This window comes from Mixophyes fleayi, chromosome 1 (genome assembly GCF_038048845.1).
Source record: "Mixophyes fleayi isolate aMixFle1 chromosome 1, aMixFle1.hap1, whole genome shotgun sequence".
Taxonomy (NCBI): Eukaryota; Metazoa; Chordata; class Amphibia; order Anura; family Limnodynastidae; genus Mixophyes; species Mixophyes fleayi.
The window spans coordinates 400,802,979-400,829,919 of record NC_134402.1 but is presented as its reverse complement, the minus strand read 5'-3'; the positions used below and the strand labels follow the sequence as shown (position 1 = coordinate 400,829,919).

At 40.8% G+C, this 26,941-nt stretch overlaps 1 protein-coding gene across 4 annotated transcripts in view; it reads left to right on the top strand.

Moving 5' to 3' along the window:
• The window catches only part of LOC142098622 (uncharacterized), a 77,643-nt gene that overhangs the window by 10,430 nt on the left and 40,272 nt on the right, over positions 1 to 26,941 (top strand). For 3 of the 4 annotated variants that reach the window (XM_075181467.1, XM_075181460.1, XM_075181476.1), the window contains exons 2-5: positions 368 to 453; positions 2,018 to 4,450; positions 5,802 to 5,993; positions 22,594 to 22,761. In XM_075181467.1, coding sequence (XP_075037568.1) covers positions 399 to 453; positions 2,018 to 4,450; positions 5,802 to 5,993; positions 22,594 to 22,761 — 2,848 coding nt within the window. In that variant the 5' untranslated portion in view covers positions 368 to 398. The remainder of the gene's footprint in view (positions 1 to 367; positions 454 to 2,017; positions 4,451 to 5,801; positions 5,994 to 22,593; positions 22,762 to 26,941) is intronic. The other variant, XM_075181471.1, reaches the window with a different exon arrangement.

Sequence of the window (26,941 nt, the reverse complement as noted above, 5' to 3'; positions counted from 1 at the left end):
GTGCCGATTTTCAAATCACCGGAACCAAGACAGATCAACCTCCATATCACCAGCTACAAACCTTCAAAAACACATTACCAGACAATTCAAAATCACTGAAATTACAGATTTAAATATAGGTCCAGTTATAAGATGAAAGATGAATTTAGTACATCCATCTAGAATATCACTAAAAATGTTTCACTGGTTTTAGACTCTGGAGATTATTTCAAAAATAGTGAGACTAAATAAAACCAGATGTTGTATATATGCAATGGGCTCATTCACTTCAATGTTGTCTTCAAATTAACCCCATTGAAATAAGTGGGATGGTTGAAATTTATTTTTTTGCAGCATCATTTTTTTTATTATTTTGTTTATCATGCAGGTAGAATAGTGGAAACTTCCACAAAGAAATAATGAGCAGAAAAAGAAGGAAAAACAAGAACAGAAGAAAGTCAGACAGTGAAGAATGTAAGATATATACAGTGTTTATATATAGCTATCTCTCTCTCTCTCTCTAACATGTAGTGTCCACAATATTAGGTACACCTTTTAAGTACTGGTTGGAACTTTGCCCTAAGAGGACTTTGCCCACACACCCCCTTTCCACCCTTTACCCCCAGAACAGCCTGAATTCTTCATAGCGTGGATTCAATAAGGCCCTGGAAACATTCCTTAGAGATTCCGGTCCATGTTAACATCACACAAATGTGCAGTTTTGTCAACTGCACATAAATGCTGTGAATCTCCCATTCAACCTCTTCACAGAGGTACTATATTGGATTGAGATCTGGTAACCGTGGAGGCCATTGGAATACACTGACCTCATTGTTCTGTTTCTGGAACCAGCATGAGGTGAATTTTGCTCTGTGACATGGTATGTTGTCCTGCTGGAAGTAGCTATTAGAAGATGGGTAAACTGTTGCTATAAAGGGATGCACATGGTCAGCTCAATACTCAGGTAGGCTGTGGCGTTTAAATGATGCTAAATTTGTATTAAGGGGACTAATATGTGCCAATCAAACATTACCCACACCATTATACCTCAATCCCCAATTTCCAACACTGGTGCAATGCAGGATGGATAAATGTAGTCATGTTGTTTAACCTTCTGACCTCACCATCTGTGTGACATATCAGAATTCCAGATTTGTCAGACCAGGCAACTTTTTTCCAATGTAGCCCCATCTATTTCAAGGTTCAATGTGCTGTGCATTACGAGGTGCTCTTCTACCTACCTCTGTTGTAACTCATGGTTGTTTGAGTTACTCTCACCTTTCTATAAGCTTAAACCAGTTTTGGTCATTATCCTCTGACATCTCTTATTACCCAGGTGCTTCTACCCACATAACTGATGCTCATTTTTTTGTTTTGCTCACCATTCTCTACAATCTCTAGAGACTGTTGTACATGGAAATCCCAGGAGATCAGCTGTTTCCGAGACACTGAAACCACCAGCAGTCATTCCAAGTCAAAGTCACTTAAATCACATTTCTTCCCTATTCTGGTAACTGGTCTGAACAACAAATGAACCTCTTGACCATGTCTGAATGTTTTTATGCATTGAGTTGCTGCCAGATGATTAGTTAGATGTGCATCCACCATCTCACTTCAATATTCCCATTATATCCCATTTCCGTATTGCACCACAAAACTAAATGCACCAGTGAGCCTACTCCATACTTTGCAAGGAATGTCCTCACTCGGTGAGACACCGCCCTGCTGCCTGTACAAACTTCTGCTCCTCCCAAACGCTCCACAAACCCATGTGTCTGGGCATTTCTAAACGACATCCATAAAGTTTTATGTAAATAATACAAATAGATACAATTATTCAACCTAAAAGAATAGTGGGGTATAAAATTATACTGTTCCCATGGATACGATTGTAAAAATGACCAAAAAACACACCTCATACCAGCAATTTATAGTGCACTGTTCTGCTTTAGTACATTAAGAAACATAACAAGTCTAATGCATGGCTCTGTGTTAAATGATAATAAGCTCTAACATTTTGTGCCTGTTTTTTTTTTAGCTGAACAGTTGCCATTTGTGTGCCGTTGCCATAGAAAATCATTTAATCAGAAAATAGATCTGGATTCTAAGGATAGCGAAAAGAAACAAGCAAATGATATTTCTCATTTGTGTTCCTCTCCTAATGAAGCGCAGACACAATGTCAGAGCTCTGAAGGAAATCGGCAGGAAAGAGAACATGATGTTCAACACAGATCTGTTGAGAGTAAAATCACATCAAGTCCATCAACATATGACAAAACAGACAATTTTGTAAAAGTAATTTTGCACGATACCTCTGCAATGCCGCAGAGTGATAATGATCTCCACTATGATACTGAACAGGCAGAAAACGGTGGAGATTTAACAGCGCAAGTCACATCCGATTGTCTTCATCTGAATTTGGCAATAAACCAGGGAGTGGCTCCATACAGCAAAACTCATGTTGAAATAACTAGCGGAAATTGTATTAAGAAGAGTCGAAGTTACCATGACAGGCAGCACCAACAAAGTGAGCACAATGCAGACCACAAATGGGATTTTGTGGGTGATTCTAGGAAGGGCACGGTTATTTCAGCACCAAAAAATCAGAGCTGTGACAAGCCTTTAATAAAAATAGAGATAATAGGAGAAGGTATTAAAGTAAAATATAAAACAGGAAGCCAGAATTTAATGGTTCACATAGAAGCTGATAAAATACAAAAGAAAACAGATGATATATTTGGAAGTGGTTTTACCCAAACTAATGATTATCGATCAACTGGAGGCTCATGCAGCTCGTACCCTGTGTCTGATTTTAGTTGTAGTGAGAGAAAAGAATTTTGTGCAAAGTATAGATGTCCTGAATGGTGTGTAGATGTGCCTCCTCCTCCTGCAGAGTTTGCTGATGAAAAAGGAGTATTTACTAATACAAATACAGAAGATGAGGCCTTACTTCTTGAAGATTCCATAAAAGAACCATATTATACATCTCCAATATCATCTTGGTCTGAACCGGAAACAGAGCCAAGACAATTAAAGGATGAGGCTTGCCCAGCAGAAAATGATGCTAAGTTAAGGGAAAATCATTATTTGCAGTACTTAAGAAGCTGGAAGCAATGTACCAATGAACCAAAGAGGCCAAATAAAGATGGTTTTAGCCAAGATCCATTTATCTCCTATCAGGAAATAAAAGTGGATCCACCCAAATGCTGCCACTTGAGTGATTGTCCCTTTGATGCCAAAGTAGTAAGAAGAAAAACATTTCCAGAAATGTATTATGATCCACTTGCAAATTTCAGTCCTGTAAGACAGACTTTTTGTGACATGGGTGAGCAACCACTGTTGTGTACGTCAAACTCGATGGCTCAAAGAAATCAAACGCATGTTCCCTCTGTTGAACTTGGACAACAGCAATCTTCTGCATCATTTACAGACTGTGCAAGTACTTGTAAAGAGAAAGTAGGCAATAACCACATTCCATCTGAACTTAAAAAGACCATTTCATATTTAACTCGAGTAGATTCTATTAGCAGCCACTCAGGTGTGCCATCTCCATGTCAGAATTCGAACATGTCTTCTATATATTCTCCACAAGAACTGTATGTTAAAAGTAAACAGATGGACAATGATGAGGATTTAGAAGATATATTGAAAGATGCTGAAGAGCGTATAGAATTAACTGAAAGTGGCTTTGATGAAGACATGTTAGACAGTGATAATCATACTGAAGTATATGATGTCTCAGAATTACAAAAAAGTTTCTTAATTCAAGTGACTCCTTCATCACAAAATACTTCAAGAAATTATTTTCTAAGGAAAAATAGCAGTAGCCGAGTACCTGCTGAATGTCTCCAACAGACATTCCAATCAGATTTACAGGCAAAAGAAATAAGCCAATTAAATGCTTCAGAAATGGAATGTACAACCAGAAAGAGAAGAGGATCAGTTGTAACTGTTGTAACAGGAGACTTGGACCAAAGAGTGCTAATTCAAGGTGAAACTGATTCAGTAGCGTCTAGGTTACAACGTGAACCTCTAAAAGAGTTTAAATCTTCCATGGTATCCAGAGACTCAGTATTGACACCTGTCTTCGATGTTGAAGAGCCAGATGTAGAAAACAAAATGCTTAGTTCATTTGAAGCCCATAGTCCACTGGTATGCAAGGATATTTCTTCACAGACGTCGGAGGCATTTGACCCTTTTTTATCATTGGAAGACCAAAGGAACATGCCTGACGATACCCATATGAAAGAAACAAATGAGGATGTGTGTCCTGAGCCCGTAGAAAGTAACAATACATCACCAAGAAATAGCTCTGACAGTGCCGTTCCCGGGACTTCTTTTGAGTCATTGACCTGTCAGATTCCCAACCTCCCAAAGTCTGATGTTCAAGACAATTCTCCCGAAGATGTTGAAAAAGTAGCAGAATATTCGGAAAAAATAGAAACCACAAAAGAGAAGATGAATCCAAGAGGTAATTGATTATCATGATTAATTTATTTTGCATGGTATAAAGAAACCTCTCAAGCACTGAGAGTTAAGTATATTTTTACTACAACCACCTGAAAATACATTTCATCCCACGACCCTGTTTTGTAAATCTATATGTGCCAAAAGGCCCTTTAAAAATAGCTATATTAAGATTTATTGTGCTCAGACCAGCATTTAAATTTACTTTTCATAGTTCCCAACCTTTTCAGACAATTAGAGATCAGTCAGTTTATTGTTCAATGTATTTTATCTATTTTCCTTTGATTACATTACCGCATAATAGTCATGGGCTAAACCAATTAGCAATGCACAGCTATGGAGGCAGTAACAATGTCAACTATCATATATTTTACATGTTTGTGAAAGTTTCAGGATGTTCTTTCATATTGGGTCAGCTGTGAAGTTCTGTAGCCCTTAAGAAAACACCCTGTCATATTTGTTGAGTTTAATTTAATTTCAGCTCGGCATATAAGCTCTTTTGTGGCATTACACCCTGGGGTAAATGTATGACGTTCTGATTTCTGAAAGTCGCCAGAAATCTGTGATTTTGCAGGGGAAATTTAATGTAACAGCAAAATTGCCTTTACAAGCCATCGTCGCTTTAAATTACTCCTGCAAAGTCGCCGATTTTCAGCGACTTGCAGTAATCGGGGCTTCATACATTTATCACTCTGAATTCTCTGGACTCTCCATATAAGCAGAAATGGGAAACCAATGGCCTCAAATCCAAGTACAAATTGAGGTCAGGGGTGTAGGCGGCCACAAGGAATATGGTAAGCACAAATTAAGCTACATTGCCTTTATTACACATCTACTATTTATATAACTCTGATGAATATTGTAATAAAGAGTTATTTTGTTTACATTTAAAGTAAAAAGAAAATCTTGTACCTGATAGTTACATACAGTGAAGCAATTTTAGGTTTTAGAAACTGACACAGGCTCACATTGGTCTTCTTGTGAACACATGTTCCGCTACACCTAACAATGATCCTCTGACATATGAGAAGATCATTATAAGTGATCATAGTTGTTTTCAGCCCATACACACTGTGATGTCAGACCAATTGCCTGAGATCGACTGCAGTATTGCAGTGTGTTCGGACAACAAATGTCATATATCTAGTCATATTAAAACTGTATCCAAACCATATATCTGTAATCTAGGACGATGGAAATAAACAAATCTGCCTGGGAGATTTCTCAGAAATTACATTCCCCTTTCTACTTTGTGATATTTCCTACAGTATTACACAGTTTAGAAAATTTCATTCTACGTTTGTAATGGAAATAAAACTAAGAAACTGATTTTCTAATTTGTTTTTTTAAATAAGATGCAAACTCAGAAACATTCAACAAACACCTGAAACTGCCTAAAGATTTCATAATAAATGAGCCAGGAGGCTGTGAAAGTCCTCAGGAAGAAGGGTCAGACCGCTGGGCTAAGAAAAGGAAACAATTTAAAGAAACAAAAAACTGTAATTCAGCTGGAGGAAGCTCAATTGCCACCCTCACTGAAGAGTCTGGTTAGTAATGCTTTATTTCTGCAATTTAAATCACATTTTTTATACACTAGTAAATTAGTTGGAGAAATCAAAACAAGGACACACAGAATGTTATAAAGTTTCAGCCATACTTGCCAACTGTTTCAGGTGCCCCTCTGGGAGTTCCCATAGGGGTATGGGTGGAGGGGCAGGGCTTAGAAAATCGCATCTGTTTTTAGCTCCGTGATGGCACACGTAACATTTTACAGCAGAGGGGGAAGGGGGGGGGGGCAGGGCCAAAATTGCAGCACTCACTTCCTAGTGAAGTGGGCGATGCGAGAGGTTGCCCTACTCTCACTGGAGTCTGGCGGACCTACCTGGAATTCGGGAGTCTCCCGGACATTGCGGGAGAGTTGGAAGGTGCAGTTTCAGCAATCAAATTGTTTGCAGAATACATTGAATGGTAATCTTTCATGAAAACATAAGGTTTGTTTAAAGAAGAACTCCAGATCCACGTCCGCCTTCCTCCATTCTAGTTCAGTCACCATTTCCTGATACTGACCACCCCGGTGAACCTACTTTGCTCCTCTGTGCATTATTTGTGCTGTTAGCCTGTAGAAAATACTCAGGGAGCAGACAGACCATGGGACTTATTTACAGTTGGAAAGATGCGTATTTTGTGTCTCTTCCTATCAGGACTCACATGGAGTCCATCGCATCTCAAGATACATCCAGCTCAAAAACAGTATCATTAGCGGCAGACATATAACATGCAACAATTGTGTATACTTACTAGAGATGGTCACTGACCCCCGTGTTTTGGTTTTGGATTCGGTTTTGGATCTGGATTACCGTCGTGTTTTGGTTTTGGTTTTGGTTTTGCAAAACCGCCATTGCGTGTTTTGGTTTTGGTTTTGGTTTTGTTTGGTTTTGTTTTGCTATTTTTTGGGAAAATCCATGTTTTTGGGCCTAAATTAACCCAATTTAGTGCTCCAACTGTTTTAGAGACAAGTAATCTAATTGTTGAGGTAATAAATCATCCAAAAAAACAGTTTAATTCTTCGTTGGTAGGCCTATTCTACACACAAAACAGATTGTCTTCCTCTCCATCTATGCATATTGGCAATGCAGCCATCGTCTTTGAATGTATATTACACCCTACACTTATAGTTAAATATGTAAAGAAATGGAAAAAGCCAGTTTGGTTTCTGTCTCTCAAGGCCCCCCTCCACTTGTATAAAATACCAAAATATTCAGCCATTATAGACTGTACAATATTAATTGACATGGAGAAAGCCAGTTTGGTTTCTGTCTCTCTAGGCCCCCCTCCACTTGTATAAAATACTAAAAAATTCAGCCATTATAGACTGTACAATATTAATTGACATGGAGAAAGACAGTTTGGGGTCACTCTGTCTCTCTAGGCCCCCCTCCACTTGTATAAAATACCAAAAAATTCAGCCATTATAGACTGTACAATATTAATTGACATGGAGAAAGCCAGTTTGGTTTCTGTCTCTCTAGGCCCCCCTCCACTTGTATAAAATACTAAAAAATTCAGCCATTATAGACTGTACAATATTAATTGACATGGAGAAAGACAGTTTGGGGTCACTCTGTCTCTCTAGGCCCCCCTCCACTTGTATAAAATACCAAAAAATTCAGCCATTATAGACTGTACAATATTAATTGACATGGAGAAAGCCAGTTTGGTTTCTGTCTCTCTAGGCCCCCCTCCACTTGTATAAAATACTAAAAAATTCAGCCATTATAGACTGTACAATATTATGAAAAATGGACAAAGCCAGTTTAGGGTCACTCTGTCTATGACACCCTACCCTTAAGGATAAATTGCCCTAACAGCAGCCTTTCAAGATGGTATGTGATATGGAAATGCCACAAGTCCCTTTCCTCTTTGGGGGTAGATTGCACCCTACACTTACATAGAAAGTTTTAAAAAGATGTTATCGGCATCATCTTCAGCTTCATCCTCACCCTCATCAGTGTGTACGTCATCATCACAGACTATCAATTCATCGCCGCTTGAATCCGCCATTAGAGAACAGTCAGTGCTTGGATGTCTTGGATGGTGAAGGCCTTCCTCGTGGAAGATGTAGTTCATTTTTATAAACATCATTTTCTCCACATTTTTGGGAAGTAACCTTCTACGGCGATCACTGACTAAGTTCCCTGCTGTGCTGAACACTCGTTCAGAGTACACACTGGAGGGTGGGCAGCTTAGGTATTGCAAAGCAAGTTTGTACATGGGTTTCCAAATGGCCTGCTATTCTTCCCAGTAAGGAAAGGGACTGTCTGACATTTCCATATCAACTACCTCTTGAAAGTAATCCTCCACCATCCTTTGCATGTTTATACTCATATTGGATGGAGTTATGGGCAAAGTGACACATTTTTTTGAAAAATCCTTCAAACCAGCCCAGATGTTAAATTGTTCTCGTCTGCCCCCTGTGTCTTCCCTGCTTCTTTTTTGGAAATTTAATTTTTTACGAGCAACAGCTTGAGAAAGTGAAGGAGGACACGTCGTCAAGCCGAGGCCCAGTTCAGCGGCCAACTTGCTGAGCAATAGCTCCTTGCAAAAGTTCACATCTCGCTCATTTACAAGTAAAGACTCAATGTAGGTTTTAAACCTTGGATCAAGCACAGTGGCCAAAACGTACTGATCCGAGTTCAAGATCTTAATAACTCGAGGATCATTGTGAAGCGAATTAAGTACTTGATCGACAAGGCCAACATACTTTGCTGAATTGCTTGCTTTCAGCTCCTCCTTCATTTTCTCAAGCTGCTTTTCCAATAGTCTAATTAAAGGAATGACTTGGCTCAAACTAGCAGAGTCTGCACTGACCTCACATGTCACAACTTCAAATGGTTTCAGCACCTTGCACAGCACTGAAAGGATTCCCCACTGTGCAAGAGTGAAATACATCCCCCCTCCTTTCCCAATGTCATGACTTGTGCAATATGCTTGGATGGCTTTGCGCTGTTCCTCCATCCTCTGAAGCATGTACAGGGTGGAATTCCACCGAGTTACCACCTCTTGCTTAAGTTGGTGGCAGGGCAAGTTAAACTGCTCTTGGAGCTGCTGTAATCTCCTACATGCTGTGGCTGAATGCCTGAAATGGCCTGAAATTTTACGGGCCACCGAAAGCATCTCCTGCACCTCACGGTTATTTCGTAGGAAGCTCTGCACCACCAAGTTGATGGTGTGAGCAAAACAGGGAATATGTTGGAAATCACCCAGCTGTAATGCTCGCACTATATTGTTGGCGTTATCTGAAATGACATACCCTGGGGAGAGTCCGAGTGGTATAAGCCATGCATCAATCACATCTCTCAGTTTGCGTAACAAATTGTCAGCCGTATGCCTGTTAGTGAAGCCGGTGATACAAAGAGTGGCCTGCCTGTGACAAATGTTACGTAGTGGTGTACATGCTGCTGCTGTTCCTGCTGGTGAAGGTGAATGACCAACCCAGTGGGCTGTCACAGTCATATAGTCTTTGGTTTGGCCACTTCCACTTGTCCACATATCTGTGGTTAAGTGAACAGTGGGCAGAATGGCATTTTTCAGCGCAATCTCTACATTTTTACACACTTTTTGGTATAGTTGTGGAATAGCTTTACGGGAGAAATGGTGTCGCGATGGAATTCTGTAACGCGGACACAAAACCTCAATTAACTGTGAAAAACCAGCTGCGTTTATTGTGGAGATTGGACGCAGATCTAACACTAACATTGCAGCCATGGCGTCTGTGATTCGCTTGGCGACTGGGTGACTGCTGTCATATTTGCTTCCCCTCGCAAATGATTGTTTCACAGTTAATTGCTGAAATGTAGGACTGCTCATTTTATTCACCTGCCTCTGGGATGACGATTCACCCCCAGCAGCAGCAACAGCAGCAGCAGGACTAACGCTTTCTTCAGAGGAATCAATAATAGTGCCGGAGTCATCCAGCCTTAAGTGGGATGCCGGGCTAACTCCGAGCGCTACTGAGGATATTGATGAGGATGGTGTGGTGGGTGTATTTTGTAGCCGTCGGTATGTCGGTGAGCGGAGGGTCTTAGCTGATGAGGGAGTGCTTGTATTCTTTTGGGAAGAACTTTCAGCTTTTCCCAACACTTTGCCATGAACTCTCGTTAAATGGCGTAACATAGACGAGGTTCCAAGATGGTTAAGGTCCCTCCCTCGACTGACTGTGGCTTCACATACACTACAAATGGCTATACAATTGTTGTCTGGATTTGGGTAGAAATAATTCCACACATAAGAAGTGGATTTTTTTGTTTTATGCCCAGGCATGACAATGGCCTTTTTCTTGTCACGTGCCAGAACTGCTGCCACTGGTGCAGGACTTACACAAACAACCTCATCCTCATCAACATCCTCATTAGCGCCCTCGTCGCCTACACAAATCTCCCCCTCATCCTCTTCTAATTCCAAAGTGGCATCCTCAATTTGGGTATCACCGGCTACACTCGGGCTATTAAGGCACACATCAGCAGAATGCTCACGATTAGACATCCCACTGTTGGATGGACTCTCCACAGGGATTGTTGTCATTTGTGAATCAGAGCAAATATTCTCCTGTAATGCCTCACTGGTATCTTGCAGCTCAGCTTTGACGCGTAACAGTAGTTGTGCACCAATTGTAGCCTGGGTAACTTTTTGGGATCTGCCACTAATAGCCAAAGGTGAAGGCCTCATTCTCTCTTTGCCACTGCGTGTGTAGAATGGCATGCTTGCAATTTTTTTTTTATCGTCACTTAACTTTTGCTCAGTTACACTTCTTTTTCGCTTCAATACAGTAAAACTATTTTTGGTTTTTGTTTTTTGCACTAATTTGAAAACACTCTGTTGTTTGACATCGCCTTGGCCAGATGACGTACTGGGAACACTAACATCAGGACTGGTGACAGAACCTGGTTGCTCATTTAGATCATATGTGGACTGCTTTGAATCCATTCTGAGCGCAAACCACTGGGGAGTGCTAAAAATTATTGAGTAGATACTGCTGACAGATATGACTTTTGACAGCCAGAAATATTAATGCACAATTAGGGAGGACACCCCAAAAACACTGAGGAGTGCTAAAAATTATTGAGTAGATACTGCTGACAGATATGACTTTTGACAGCCAGAAATATTAATGCACAATTAGGGAGGACACCCCAAAAACACTGAGGAGTGCTAAAAATTATTGAGTAGATACTGCTGACAGATATGACTTTTGACAGCCAGAAATATTAATGCACAATTAGGGAGGACACCCCCAAAACACTGAGGAGTGCTAAAAATTATTGAGTAGATACTGCTGACAGATATGACTTTTGACAGCCAGAAATATTAATGCACAATTAGGGAGGACACCCCAAAAACACTGAGGAGTGCTAAAAATTATTGAGTAGATACTGCTGACAGATATGACTTTTGACAGCCAGAAATATTAATGCACAATTAGGGAGGACACCCCAAAAACACTGAGGAGTGCTAAAAATTATTGAGTAGATACTGCTGACAGATATGACTTTTGACAGCCAGAAATATTAATGCACAATTAGGGAGGACACCCCAAAAACACTGAGGAGTGCTAAAAATTATTGAGTAGATACTGCTGACAGATATGACTTTTGACAGCCAGAAATATTAATGCACAGTTAGGGAGGACACCCCAAAAACACTGAGGAGTGCTAAAAATTATTGAGTAGATACTGCTGACAGATATGACTTTTGACAGCCAGAAATATTAATGCACAATTAGGGAGGACACCCCAAAAACACTGAGGAGTGCTAAAAATTATTGAGTAGATACTGCTGACAGATATGACTTTTGACAGCCAGAAATATTAATGCACAATTAGGGAGGACACCCCAAAAACACTGAGGAGTGCTAAAAATTATTGAGTAGATACTGCTGACAGATATGACTTTTGACAGCCAGAAATATTAATGCACAATTAGGGAGGACACCCCAAAAACACTGAGGAGTGCTAAAAATTATTGAGTAGATACTGCTGACAGATATGACTTTTGACAGCCAGAAATATTAATGCACAATTAGGGAGGACACCCCAAAAACACTGAGGAGTGCTAAAAATTATTGAGTAGATACTGCTGACAGATATGACTTTTGACAGCCAGAAATATTAATGCACAATTAGGGAGGACACCCCAAAAACACTGAGGAGTGCTAAAAATTATTGAGTAGATACTGCTGACAGATATGACTTTTGACAGCCAGAAATATTAATGCACAATTAGGGAGGACACCCCAAAAACACTGAGGAGTGCTAAAAATTATTGAGTAGATACTGCTGACAGATATGACTTTTGACAGCCAGAAATATTAATGCACAATTAGGGAGGACACCCCAAAAACACTGAGGAGTGCTAAAAATTATTGAGTAGATACTGCTGACAGATATGACTTTTGACAGCCAGAAATATTAATGCACAATTAGGGAGGACACCCCAAAAACACTGAGGAGTGCTAAAAATTATTGAGTAGATACTGCTGACAGATATGACTTTTGACAGCCAGAAATATTAATGCACAATTAGGGAGGACACCCCAAAAACACTGAGGTGTGCTACAAATTATTTAGTAGATACTGCTGACAGATATGACTTTTGACAGCCAGAAATATTAATGCACAATTATGGGGGACACCCCAAAAGCGCTGGGGAGTGCCAAATATGAAGAAAAAATAATAAACCCCTATCCTCCTCTCTGCACTAGCGATTTTGGTTAGAGCAATTGCAAGAACAATATGGTATTCTCTGTCCCTGCTCTAATTAGCCTATGACTACACCCTGCTCTCTCCCTCTGTCAAATGGCGATGGATTACTGTGGAGGCGTGTATTTATAAAGTTGAAGTATCGCGAGAACCGAGTCCCGAGATCCGACGACGTCACAATGACGTTCGGCCTCGATTTGGATTCGGAATGGGCGGGAGAGTACCGAGCTGCTCAGCTCGGTACTCGGATACCCAAAGTTCGGGTGGGTTCGGTTCTCGGAGAACCGGACCCGCCCATCTCTAATACTTACATGCCGTGATACAGCCTACATTTGCAGCTTTACAGTGTTACTAACAATGCATCTACCTGCATCTGCTGGAAATACAACCAACTCTTTTGCACAATGTCTTATAGTTGGAATTCTCTAGTTCTACAAAATATAAAAAAGAGTTGTATGCAGTTGGATGCATTGTACGTAAAAAACGCGGATGGGGGTATGCAGAGCTGCACTTCTCTTAAGAGAAGTGCGAATAGGCAGACTACGTAATATATATAAATATTTTCTTTTTGTTTTCATTTCCCCATAAATGAATAATGATTAAATAATACTAGCACTAAGTATCATATCACAGGCTGGTAGCATGGAGTCCCACCAAAGAAGCCGCTACCAGCACCAGACTATGACAGGCTGGGCTGGTGACACTATAGCAGAAAAACTCACAGTGTTGGGTCCCCCCGTCATTATGACATTGAGCCTAATCCTGTTCAGCACATGGTTGAATCCCCTGAATTGTGAAATCCACCCCCCCCCCTCTCCTCTCCCCAGTGCTGAAAGCTGGGGTCGCGGGTGTGGGGTAATAGAGTTCAGATATTTGTTTTTTGGTATTAGTATGCTGGCATTTGTAGAGCTACTGGTAGCTGCACCCCCATGGCTGCCAGAGTGTGCTGGTATTATTATTATTATTATTAATTTTTATTTATAAGGCGCCACTAGGTGTCCGTAGCGCCGTACAGGGACAAACGAAATTACAATACAAGGAGAGACAGCACAGTACAGTAAACAATAAGCACAGTAACTCAGTGAGCTCAAAGCACAGCAAGGGCGGGGGAGGGGAAGGTCTTCGTACGATGGAGCCAAAGAGGGAGGGCACGGATAATAGGAAGACCCCCGGGGGGGAGAGGAGGGAGGGGACAGGGGGAAGAGGGTCCTCGAGGAGGACGACCAGGTTGCTGGAGAGCAGAGTTAACAGTGGTGAGACAGGAGGAGGGGTGACCCTGCTCAAAGGAGCGTACAATCTAAGGGGTAAGGTAGACAGACAGAAAGACACGGGGGAGAGAGGGAGGAATGGAGGATAGGGGAAGGGGAAAGAAGGGGAAGAGGCAGAAGAAAAGGAAGGTAATTAGGCGGGAGACTGGAAGGCTTTACGAAAAAGGTGGGTTTTTAAAGCCCGTTTGAAACTGGACAGATTAGGGGAAGTTCTGATGGAGGGAGGGAGCTTGTTCCAGTGGAGGGGGGCAGCGCGGGCGAAGTCTTGGATACGCGTATGGGAGGAGGTGATCAGGGGAGAAGAGAGGCGACGGTCATTGGCAGATCGGAGAGGGCGGGAAGGAGCATGAATAGAGAGGAGGGAGGAGATGTAGGGTGCAGTGGAGTTGGCGAGGGCCTTGTATGTAAGAGTGAGGAGCTTGAAGAGGATTCTGAAGGGGAAGGGGAGCCAGTGAAGGGATTGGTAGAGGGGGGAGACCGACGAGGAGCGGCGAGAAAGGAAGATGAGCCTAGCGGCTGCGTTAAGAGCAGATCGAAGGGGAGCAAGATGAGATTGGGGGAGGCCAGTGAGGAGGAGGTTACAGTATTCCAAGCGGGAAATGATCAGAGAGTGAATAAGACATTTGGTGGCATCTTGGGAGAGAAAGGGCCGGATGCGAGCGATGTTACGCAGCTGGAAGCGGCAGGATTTAGCAAGAGAGAGAATGTGGGGTCCAAAGGAGAGAGAGGAGTCGAGGGTGACACCAAGGCAGCGAAGTTGGGGGACAGGGGAGATAGAGGTGTTGTCGATAGTGATAGAGAGATCAGAAGGGGGCGGGGTGTGAGACGGAGGAAACACTATGAGTTCAGTTTTGGCGAGGTTAAGTTTGAGGAATCGAGAGGACATCCAGGAGGAGATGGCAGAGAGGCAGGCAGACACCCTAGAGAGGAGGGAGGGAGAGAGATCAGGAGAGGAGAGGTAAAGTTGAGTGTCGTCGGCGTAGAGGTGGTAGTTAAGGCCGTAGGAGCTGATGAGTTCACCCAGGGAAGAGGTGTATAAAGAGAAGAGCAAGGGTCCCAGAACAGAGCCCTGAGGGACCCCGACTGGAAGGGTGGATGGGGGGGAGAGAGACCCAGAGGTGGTGACGGAGAAGGAACGGTCAGCAAGGTAAGAGATGAACCAGGACAAGACTGAGCCGGAGAGGCCAAAGGACTGGAGGGTGTGGAGGAGGAGGGGGTGGTCGACAGTGTCGAAGGCTGCAGAGAGATCGAGGAGGATGAGAACGGAGAAGTGGCCCCTGGCTTTAGCAGAGAGGAGATCATTGGTGACTTTAGCCAGGGCAGTTTCAGTGGAGTGAAGGGGGCGGAAGCCAGACTGGAGAGGATCAAGGAGGGAATGCTCGGAAAGGTAGGAGGAGAGACGGCTGCAGACAAGCCTTTCAAGAATTTTGGAGGCAAAGGGGAGGAGAGATATGGGGCGATAGTTGGAGGGAGAAGTGGGGTCAAGATTGGGTTTCTTAAGAATGGGGGATACGAGAGCATGTTTGAATGAGAAGGGGAAGATGCCGGTGGAGAGGGAAAGATTAAAGAGGTGGGCGAGGTGGGAGCAGGTGGTGGGGGAAAGGGAGCGAAGAAGGTGGGAGGGAATGGGATCCAGGGGACAGGTAGAGGGGGGAGAGGATGAGATGAGAGAATGGACTTCCTCGCCCGTGGTGGGGCGGAAGGAGTAGAGGGGAAGGTGGTTAGGGGGGGAGTGCGGAGGAGAGGGGGGGGAGGACGAGAGAGAGGAGGAGGAGATTTCAAGTCAGATGGCCTCAATTTTAGAGGAGAAAAAGGAGGCGAAGTCGGAGGCAGTCAGGGAGGAGGGGGTGGGAGGAGGGGGTGGGGCCAGGAGAGTGCTGAAAGTGGCGAAGAGGCGGCGGGGGTTAGAGGAGTGGGACGAGATGAGGGATTTAAAGAAAGATTGTTTAGCGAGTGAGAGGGCAGAGCAGTAGGATGAAAGGATGAATTTAAAGTGGAGGAAGTCAGCCAGGGAGCGGGATTTTCTCCAGTGGCGTTCAGCGGTACGGGAGCATTTTTGGAGGAAGTGGGTGAATTTGGAGTGCCAGGGTTGGGGTTTGGAGCAGCGAGGGTGGACGGAGTGGGCTGGGGCGACCGCATCCAGAGCAGAGGTGAGGGTGAGATTGTAGAGGGAGACCGCCTTATTGGGGCAGGCCAGGGAGGAAAGGGGAGAAAGGAGGGTATCGAGAGAGGAGGACAGAGTGGACGGGTTAAGAGCGTCGAGGTTGGTACTGTAGGGATCTATAGTGCACTAGGAATAAATACTGGTGGGGAACAAAAACACAGACGCTGACTTTTTATAACTAAAATACTTTCTCACGACCTCACACACCACCTCTTTTACCCATTTATTATTTACTTAAATACATAGGAGACCTCGTCTTTCTTCCTGCTTTCTATCAATTTGTAAAAAAAAAAAATCAATGGCGAAAACCTGCTCCTTGTTGTGCCGCAACGCAAGTGACAAGTCTGTCAGCTTCTAATCAATACAGAGCAGCTTTGGTTTGATTGGTCAGAATGTGTCAAAGCTGCTCTATATCAGTTAGTAGCGGTGAGGTACCACATTCAGTATAGTAAGTGTAGGATACGCCTAAGTCTGACCAGGGACTTATGTTTACGCATTTTCTTATGCACATGCACAGAAGGGAAATGCGTATTTTATCCAAACAAATGTACTTATGTCCAACTCTACATGAGTCCTGAAGTTTTAAGATCAGCTGATGAACTTACCTCACAAGAGATACACCTCATCTGCTGGTCCATCCACATCTAATTGTGTAAAAATTACATTAACATGCCCTTACCGTAGTAGAGATGAGCTTGTCCGCCTTGCCATGCCCTGCCCTCCCTCGTTTCTCTTTGCCAGGTGTAATTCAACAAAATGCAAAAATCTATACACAGTTGTATGCGTTTGCATGTTCTGCATATGTTGCACAAAAAAAATTGTATTTCTCCAACTTTAAATAAACCACTATTTGTCTGGATGATTGGACAAGCTGTGGCGAACTGTGAGCTGACACACAAAGGGGTCAAATTACTAAAGCTTCTAAAAGCTTCTAGCTATCATTTATCTAGTATGTTATAGAAAATAATAGCTAGAATCTGATTGGTTGCCATGGGCAACACCTCTACTTTCCTGTTAGAAGCTCTAGTAAATCTACCCCAAAGAGTCAGTTACAACCATTATATACATTTCAAGTTGCACCTATATTTGTGGGTGTGCAAATACTCAGGAAAATATTCATGGTTGAAAAAGTAAAAAGTCACATTAAAGTCCAACCTGGTAGGAACACTGTAAAAGAGAACTTTTCACATTTGTGTACATCTCTGACTTGTAACATGATTACTTGCAAGTTGTTGTAAAAAATGTTCTTCTACCTTCTGTTTGAAAATGTAAGTTTATTTTAAAGTAGTAACTAGGGATGTTCACTGACCCGCGTGTTTTTTTGTGGTTTTTTTTGTATCTGTATTAAATTTGTGTTTTGGTTTTTGGTTTTGGCAAAAGCACCCTCATGTGTTTTGGTTTTGGTTTTGCATCTGTATTTTTTTACAAAAAATAATTGCTAAAAAATGCTAAAATCACATAATTTGGCTCTTTTTTGTTCCTACATTATTATTAACCTCAATAACATTAATTTCCAGTAATTTCCAGTAAATTTTTGTCAAGTGACAATAACATTGCTACTCCTCCTGAATGAGCAATTGCACTGGAGACTGGAGAGTGACAAGAACACTGGTACCCATGTTTCTGTGTGAGCAATGGCGTTAGATTTACTGGGGAGGGAGGTACTTATGGAATCCAAAATCCGTGAGATCCAACGACACAACAATGAGGTTTTGCCTCCATTCAGATCCGAGGAAGTGGGAAAGTATCGAGCCGGCTCAGCTCGGTACTCGGATTGGTGATGTTCGTGGTGGTTCGGTTTTCGGAAAAACGAGCCTGAGCATCTCTAGTAGTAACCTACTTGCAAGCTGTAAATTACAGTTACCAATTAAGTTAAGGTTTACATCCCTATCTACTCTACTAGAAATTGGTAGGCAGCAACTAACACTGTTAGATTTTTAACTTGCTGCAACAATGTACATATAAAAAATACTGTTAGAGCTGAAGGGTGGTTAGTTTATTTACATGTCTAACTGTATCTTAAATTATAAGGTGACAGAAATAGAAATACAATGTTTGCACGTGATTTTAATATTTTGGGGAAAGATATTTCTTAAAAAGACGTTGGCTTTTCTTTAAAAGTATTCTACCACTTGTTATTTTTTACCCTAAGCTCAAACCCACCAATTGCAGTTTACAACTTCTACTTAATAAATAGAATGCTGTATTATGTACTTTAAATGTCAAGGACATTAGAAGTTCCTGAGGAATTATGTGATCTTATAAAAGCTCAAGGCTGCAGGTCAAGGGTACAGTACTCTGAGGTGACTAATAATAATTTATAGTAGTGATTATGTTATTCCTTTTAAATACACATTTTTGTCTAATAAATGGTACCAGAATTCATTGTTACTTTAAAGAGTTTTTACATATATTAACATCACATTTGTGTTATAAAGATTCTAAGCTCCCCAGTCTCACAATCTCTATCATTCTCTGCTTTGCTCTCTCAATTAGTCTGTTGTTCACCAGTATTGAAGTGTAGCAGCCCGCAATGCACACAGACCCCAAGTGTATTTACTGCTTATGGATGCCGATGCAAAACCTCTTTAGTGGTTTAATTGTTAGGATGAGATTACCCATTAGGCAACCGTAGGTGCGTGCAAAGGGCTTGGTTGTTATGAGGGTCTGATTCAGGATGCTGTAATTGTTTTTTATTTTATTTAATGGTGATGTCTATTAGAAAGAGTGTGTTAAATTTCTGGCTTCCAGGCTAACCGTTCTTGTTATGCAGGTAACCTAATCTGAAAAGTTATCGCAATTATGTCGGCTTCACAAGTTGTGCAACACTGCACATTAGTTTGAGGGTTTGGAAGAAATAATTTTAATTAAGCACTTGTTGCTTTACTGCTATCACTTTCTTAATCTATGTTTTTAATAGTTCACCACGATGTAAGCAGTGGATGTTGGAATATGGATAATCAAGTATATCGAGTGTACAGTAAGATAGGACATTTTGGACTTTAGTGCCTTCTTTACTTTCTTTTTACTTGACTTTGGTCTCATAGGAAATACAATATAGGCCTCTGCTCCTCTTCCAGCACCAACTCCTCCTGCCTACCAGCCACCTCTTTAGGATGAAAGATACATAGGCAGTAGTGTGGTACACAAGCTATCACAGTGACTGAGTAGAATTGGGAGGGCCTATGAAGGGGTGCAGATCACTACTAGTGTGATTGGAGGATTTCTGGTATACGAGCACTGCTGTGTAATCTGCGCACCTCTATCTAGTGAGCATTGTTGGCATAATCTGAGTACATATGATTTAAATCTGGTATGTGGTTACATTACATATATTCCAGACATTTCTGGCCTATGAAGAATTCAAATATAATCTGGCCACCTTTGCTATGCAGTTACTTGTATAATCTTGGTGTCACTAATGTATGGTCTCTTACAATATGTGTAAACTGCCCATATAGTTTAAGAGCACTGGTTACTGATATCATGTATGGGCACTGGCTGATATCTGGGCACCTTTATTATAATCCTGTATGCAAATTTACTGATATATTTGTTCTGCTGATGTAGTCATTCATGGGTACTGACGCTGGCATATGGTCCCTCATGGTATAGTCATCTATGATCACTGGCTGCTGGTATCATGTATTGGCACTCCTGGTATCATCATGAATGGCTGCTGTTTGCTTGTATAATGTATGAGCAGTAACTGAGCTATTATAATGAATATGCCATAGTGTAATGACCCGCAGATAATAAATGTCTTTTTGTTCTTGTTTTCCATGTGTACAACGCTAATACTTTTTAGTCTTCACCTAATGTGACATCTGTGACATGTCATTTACTTAATGTTCAAATCAAGTTAAAGTACATAAAACCCAGCACATGGCAAAGGACATAAATTAATAGAACATCTAAACTAACAACTGTCCTCATGTGCACATGGTCGGACTTATAATTGTCTGCATGATTTCTTACCTACCACCTGATACATGTAATACAGTCATATGGCACAGTGAGAATATGGGGTCAGGAGGCACCCACTGTATAGTGCATAAATGTTCCTCCTACACTGTGGAAGTTTTTTGTTGTTGTTGTTTTTACAAATACAGTGACTATAAAAAGTATTCACCCTGTTTGGCATTTTTCACATTATATTTTCTTACTTCATGCCATCAAAACAGATTTTCTTACCACTTACTAGCACAAAATACTCTGTAATGTAAAATAATAATAAAACAACCTCTAAGGCATTAATTTAAATGAATACCGGAAAAAGCAGACTATAATTGATGACATAAATATTCACCTCTGTTGCTAAAATACACCTAAATAATCCCTGATGCAATCAATTTGTACCAAGGTCACGTGTTAAATTGATTGCAGTCTACCCATGTAGAATTAATGTGCTTCAATTGATTTAAAAAATAAATACATTTGTTTGTAGGAGGTTCCACAGTTAGTGTAGTTCCAAAGTAGGGCTTCCTCATGAAGTTCAAATAACATTCAAAGCAAATATATGACATAGTTATTGAACAATCAGTGAAGGGATATACAATTTCCAGGACTTTTAGTATCCCATGCTGTGAATTTGTCAGGCAGTCTTCAAAAACGAAGTGACAGTGAGAGAAAAGCATTTGCTAGGAAAGCATAAAAGAGGGATCTGTCAAAAATTGCATATTTTACTGTCCATTAGATAACTTGAACTCTATGAGAGGGTGACACAAAAAATATGTTGAAGAGAATTGACAATAAATCTAATCTATGTTGTGGAAGAATATTCTGTGGCCCAATGAGACTAAGCTGGAACTTTTTGGCCTCAACACTGGGCATTACATGTGTTGCATGCCTAATACTGTGTGCCATCCCAGGAACCCTATTCCTACTGTGACAGCATGGCGGTGGAAGCATAATGCTATTAGGTTGATTCTCTGTTTCAGGAACTGGAGAGCTTGTCAATATAGAGGCAGCAATCGATGGCACAAGATATTGGTATATCTTGGAGGAAAACCTGCTGCTGTCTGTAAGAGACTTACAGTAGGACTACGGGGAAGATTTATTTTCCAGCAGGATAATGACCCAAAGCATACAGTAAAAGCCAGTAATCAAAGTGGGAATATAGAAGTCCTGGTATGGGAATCTCAAGTGAATGGTCAGGGGCCTGGGGGTAACCTAGGTTTAGGGATTTTGAAATTAATTTTAGATGCCTTTTTATGTTATATAGTACAAACTAAACATGAACATAAAATAAGTCTCACGAGTGAACCTAGTTGGCATTTAGTAGTCAATGCTCCTAATCCCCAAAATTTTGCTCCTAATCCCCAAAATTTTGCACCCTCTGCAGATATCGCCAGTTTCACATGCAAAGTACGTGCATGTTGCATAAAATCAGGCGCATTCACACACTAATAGGTGAAATGGCACTTTTGGAATGAAAAGAATAATATTGGGTCCTATCTCCCAAAGAGGGCATTTAGGAGACATGAATAGATCAGTCTTGTGCATTTTCCAGTTCTGAGTACTAAAATCATTATCCATATTCTCATGTGATCTGCAGCTTTTTCTGTTCTAACCTGTGGTCTAAATTGGAAAGACAAGTAGCACAAGTGTCAGTTTCAGATCTTAATAGTGTGTGTTTGGTGACCAGTATGATAAATATCTAAACGTCACATAAACGAAAGTCAGTTTTCATGTGAAAGTTAATATCTTTATTAAATTGTATAAGGCTAGAAAATATGTAAGATGTAAAATAAGCAACTGTTTACTACTGTGAGATTAGAGCAGAGATACACTTGACAGCTGTTATGGAACTATAATTTCCAGCACCGCTGCCAGACACATTTTTATCTAAACAGTAAAGAACAAGAAATCTCTTAAGGCTTGACTAGATTGTCATGTATTAACTAAAGAAATCTGATCACCATAAAAAGATTTGTAGTCAACCCTAAAAATACACTTTTTAACGTTTAATAATAATATTCTAAAATAAGAACAGTTAAAAAAGTATATAGTATTGTAGGCTCAATTCTGAACAAAAAGTATTACTCTGTTTGATGGTATCCGTCCTCCCAAGAACTGCAGTTTATGTATTAAATCCGTAATGCATCTGATGATAACCACTGTGTTCCTGGAGAAAGGCTGGCCGCCTGATGGTAAGCGCTGATTGTTGTGTCAAAATCCAGCCAACAGAATGCAATCAGGGGATTCTGGGTGTTGTAGGCTGTATCTTGGATCCTCCGGCAGTTTGCTCTGATGAATCTGTGACCACCGTCAGTGCCCTTCTGACCATAGGGCTGCGTACGAAAATCCGCGTTATTGCGATACCGTATTACCAGCAGTAGTGCGCATTTTCCACGTTAACGCGCGTTACCGCGGATCGGATCGGAATTGAATATGCCCCTAATAGTGAGATACAGTGATGTTTTACTGAATCTTTGAATTGTACATGTTTGTTTTCCAGTGAACTCCGAAGAAAATCGCTCAGTGGATTTTGGAGCACGCACTGAAAATAAAGATAAAGGATTATATACAGAGAGCTTTCATTCAGCATCATGGATATTTAGAGGTGATGACTGTAGCCCAGACAATAGTCCAAGATGTCTCAGCAAAAGACCTAGATCAGTAGCAAGTAAGTACCAAAATTGTACAGTACAATAATATGTATTATGTTTTTTATATAGTACCTACATGGTACACAGTGATTTACAGGGAATACTTAATCATTCACATAAGTCTCTGCACCAGTGGAACTTACAATCTATATTCCCTACCACATGGACACACAGGAATCCCATGCAAACATGAGGAGAACATATTGGGGCATATTCAATTCCAATCCCGATCCGCGGGATCGCGCCGGAACAGCCGCGAACCTAATCCTCGGTACCGTATTACCGGCAGTACTGCGCATTTTCCGCGGGATGGATCGGAATTGAATATGCCCCATAATGTTACTCATCTCATAATGATATCACATAAATCTCTATATGATATAAAAACAAAATTATACCTTGCTTACTTAAAATTTAAACCAGAATATTCCCAGACAAGCCCCTTTTTCAGGATAGGAGGTACTAGTAAAAACAGTTGGTTCTAACTATGCTATATATTTCCCTTCAGTCCACGAAAAGCATACAAGCACGGCTTAAAGATCACTAGTTCACTCTAGTCCACGCTGCTATACAACATTTATTAAATATGTTGTTTTTCAATTATTTACTTTCGCTTTATTGGACTCACATTTCCTCATAGCTACTTTCACTTTTTTTTCAACTCTTCTGTGTTGGCTAAACACATAAGCGCGTCAGTCATCTGGTGGCTGTATTTGAAACCTTCAAGGCAGCTTACTGAATAGGACTCTTGAGTTAACAGGGGGAAAAGCCCCTGGTTGCTGGGCTGAACTAAAGGTTTGTCAGACTTTTTTGGAAGTAGCAGCCATTGCAGGGTTTTCAGGTAGATGAAATGTGAATGCATGCTTATATTTACTGCAGTTAGGGAAAATCATGTCTAATAAGTGTCCCAATTTAGGCAGGAAAGTGTCTATTTGGGGGAAATGTCCCACTGTCCCTATAGTCGGCATGATTGTTCCATGGTATCTCCCCGCTCAACATGTGATCATAGGTGTTCTCAGGGGAAAGAGGTGGGGCAGCATGCTGTTTGAGCTATTTAGCCTATCTGGAGTAAGTCTAAAATAACCTGCTGTTTTTCTACCAGTTTTTACTAAACCGCCGGCTGTTTAGGAATTTAGAAAGCACCACACATTGTTGGCAATTTGAGTTTTGACCCTCCAGACTGCAGAATAATACATATACGGTTTGAAGGTGAATATCGGTTTCAAGACCACCAGAAAAAAATATTAATATATTTTCCCCTGAATGTTATCTTTACTGTCTCAGTGTATCACTGTGTCAGGGGGAAAAGAGGGGCGAATGACTGAATTGGTCAGTACAGATTTGTGTGTGTCAGGGTCTACATGGTGCGATGTACTGAAAGGGTTGTGTGAGTAACTGCAGAGCCAATCAGAGCTAGTACATAAACATGGGAGGAAGTTAGGTCATTTTCATTTGGGGCTACACATTGCATTTCAGTCTGAATTAACGTAAAGATCTGTTGAAAGCGCAGATAGAAACAGTTAGGTATAAAAACATTATTTCAATAAAGCCATATCTGGAGCTTTATTGTATTTAATAAATGGCTCATAAGAATCCCACAGACTAAATATTGTGGTGGTCTATATACTATCACTTGTAGATGTATTTTATATAGAGTCTTTCTTTGATTAAAGTAGCCCTGTCTTCCCCACAGATAATCATAATGGTGCCTTTAGAACTCCAAATAAGAATGTCTCTTCGGACATAAGGAATAACTTTGAATCTGTTGCTTCCCTCACCTTTGCATAGAGAGCCAATATTCTTATTGAGATTTGCCACCAAAAGTAGAGGACACAGCTAAAACAAGCAAATAACTTAAAAAGTATATATTTTTAAAACAAGTGTAATTATAAATACAGCGGTGATCGTATTAAGGCTTTTAAACATATATTTTCCTGTATTAATTTTACCGAATATGTTATAACATGAAACAAATGTATTGTATTTAAGACATTGAAGCAACAAGCACTTTGGTTAACCTGATCAGAGGCAGCTTTTCACATCAGGGGTTTGTAGACGATGTCAGAAAAGCTGACAATGGTTACCGAACTTTTGCTAGCAATCTTGTATTCCATCAATCAATGTACAGGTAGAAAGGGAGAATATTCAATGCAATTGTTACTCTTCTCTTGAGTGGTCGTCCAACAAAACTCAAAGGGCAGTTATATAAGCAAACTCTACAGGACGTAGTCTGAGTATCAACCTGTGGACTCATTAAGGAACGTAAATCCTGATACTTGCCGTATTTTACATAAAATTTCTCTGTGCATAGTCTCAGAAATGGACTATACACCAGCGAATGCAAATGCATGCAATTCATCTTCAAACGCAAATGACACTTATTACCACCTATGACTTGAAAGGCAGAAAGGGCGGGGAGGGAATGGCAGTCGAACGTAGATAAAGTACAGTATAGGCATTCCCAAGCACGTGCCGGGGATTCGGTTCAGCCGTACGCAGACGTATGCTCCTTTTCAGACGTAAGGGTTGCACTGCTCCAGGGCAGGTGTAACTGACGAATGATAGTGATGACCAAACAGGGAATTCACTCTCACAAGCTAATGAGATGATTGACAGTTCACCTGCACACCTGACACCACTCATAGCAGCAAATAACATGATAGAGGCGCATAGTATGGGGAATGTAGACTCAGTCCTTCCTAGGCACTGAGTGTCTGATTATATGTGCAAACACACCCGCGCAGCTGCAGATAACAATTACATATAGGGAAATGTAATTCTCGTTCCCTATGTGTTTGTACTTACTGCACTGTGGATATACGATTTGTCATAATGGTATCTAGGCATACAGATATAGGATATATCTGGCCTTTAAATTAACCAGTCAGGTATCAACACAGATCTCTATTTGGGTCATTTGATCTGGCTCAATGTAGGTTAATCAGTGCTGTTTATATAAGGATGATGAAGGAGTGATCTATACCTGTTCACATGATATATTACAGGTTGACAGGGTTCATTTAATATATCCCTTATGTCTTTTCAATGAATCAGCCGGCCCTACCTCTGGGATATTTTGGAGTTTTGTATTATAAATACTAAAACAAAAAAAGTGTTTTTTTCACATTCACATATTTGCACCAAGCACAATTTTATTTTTCTGTATATTTCACCTTTCCTACCTAGAGGGGTATCTCTTTTATTTAATATTCTTTTAAATAACGATATTAAAAGTTAAGTTTTAATACAGGACCAGAGTGCTTTGTCAAGTCCATTACTTTTCTCTTTCTTGTTTCTATTCATATATATTTTATTGGAATAAGTACCCCACGGGGTTAATGGATTGATAATTATATCAAAAATTACTGTTTGTATTGCGGAAGGTCCACTTCCCTGTGCGGGTTATCTTTGGCTCAATAACATATTTGGATGGACCAAGCTTTGTTAGCTGAAAGTATGTTTTGTCTATAATGTGTAATTTCAAAGGGGACCCCAAAGTCTACAATGCATAAGGGAATTTTTTCACAATATTGCCATCCAGAGTGGGGTTCCATGAGTGAAAGAAATCAAGGTCACTGGCTGGGAGGAAGATAACATCGATCCTAGTCCTCCAGATTCACAATATTATTCAGCCTTCAAGGCATATGTGATTTCATCTTACACTACATGTAAGTACCTTTTGGGTTAGCTTAAAATGTAATGCTTACAATAAATTGACAGATAATGTCTCTCGGCTACGTCTCTTCAGTAGATGCGCCCGGGAAGCCACACCCGCACATGATCTCTTCGGCGGCGCCTCTGTCCACCAATGTGCTTGCCTGGCCCTGCCCATGTTCTCACACTGTCTGTCAGTGACAGACAGCTGATTATTATTTGTCACCTCATGCTCTATATTTGACTTGCAAAGTATGTGGTGGTAAAATTACTTTTTATGGCACCTCATGCTCTGTATTTGATTTTCAAACAATGGTGGAGAAAATGACTATTTTATTGGCTCTAAATTTGACTTGCAAACTATGGGGTAGATAGATCTAATGCCTGGGGGGAGAGAGGGTCATGAATTGGCAACTGGAGGACAGTTGCCAATTGTTTTTTTTTTGTTTTTTTTCAACACCACTCATCCTCGGAATGGTAACTCATTTCATAAATAAAAGATAAATAACCCAAAAAATGTTTTAAAAAAATTAAAAATAAAAA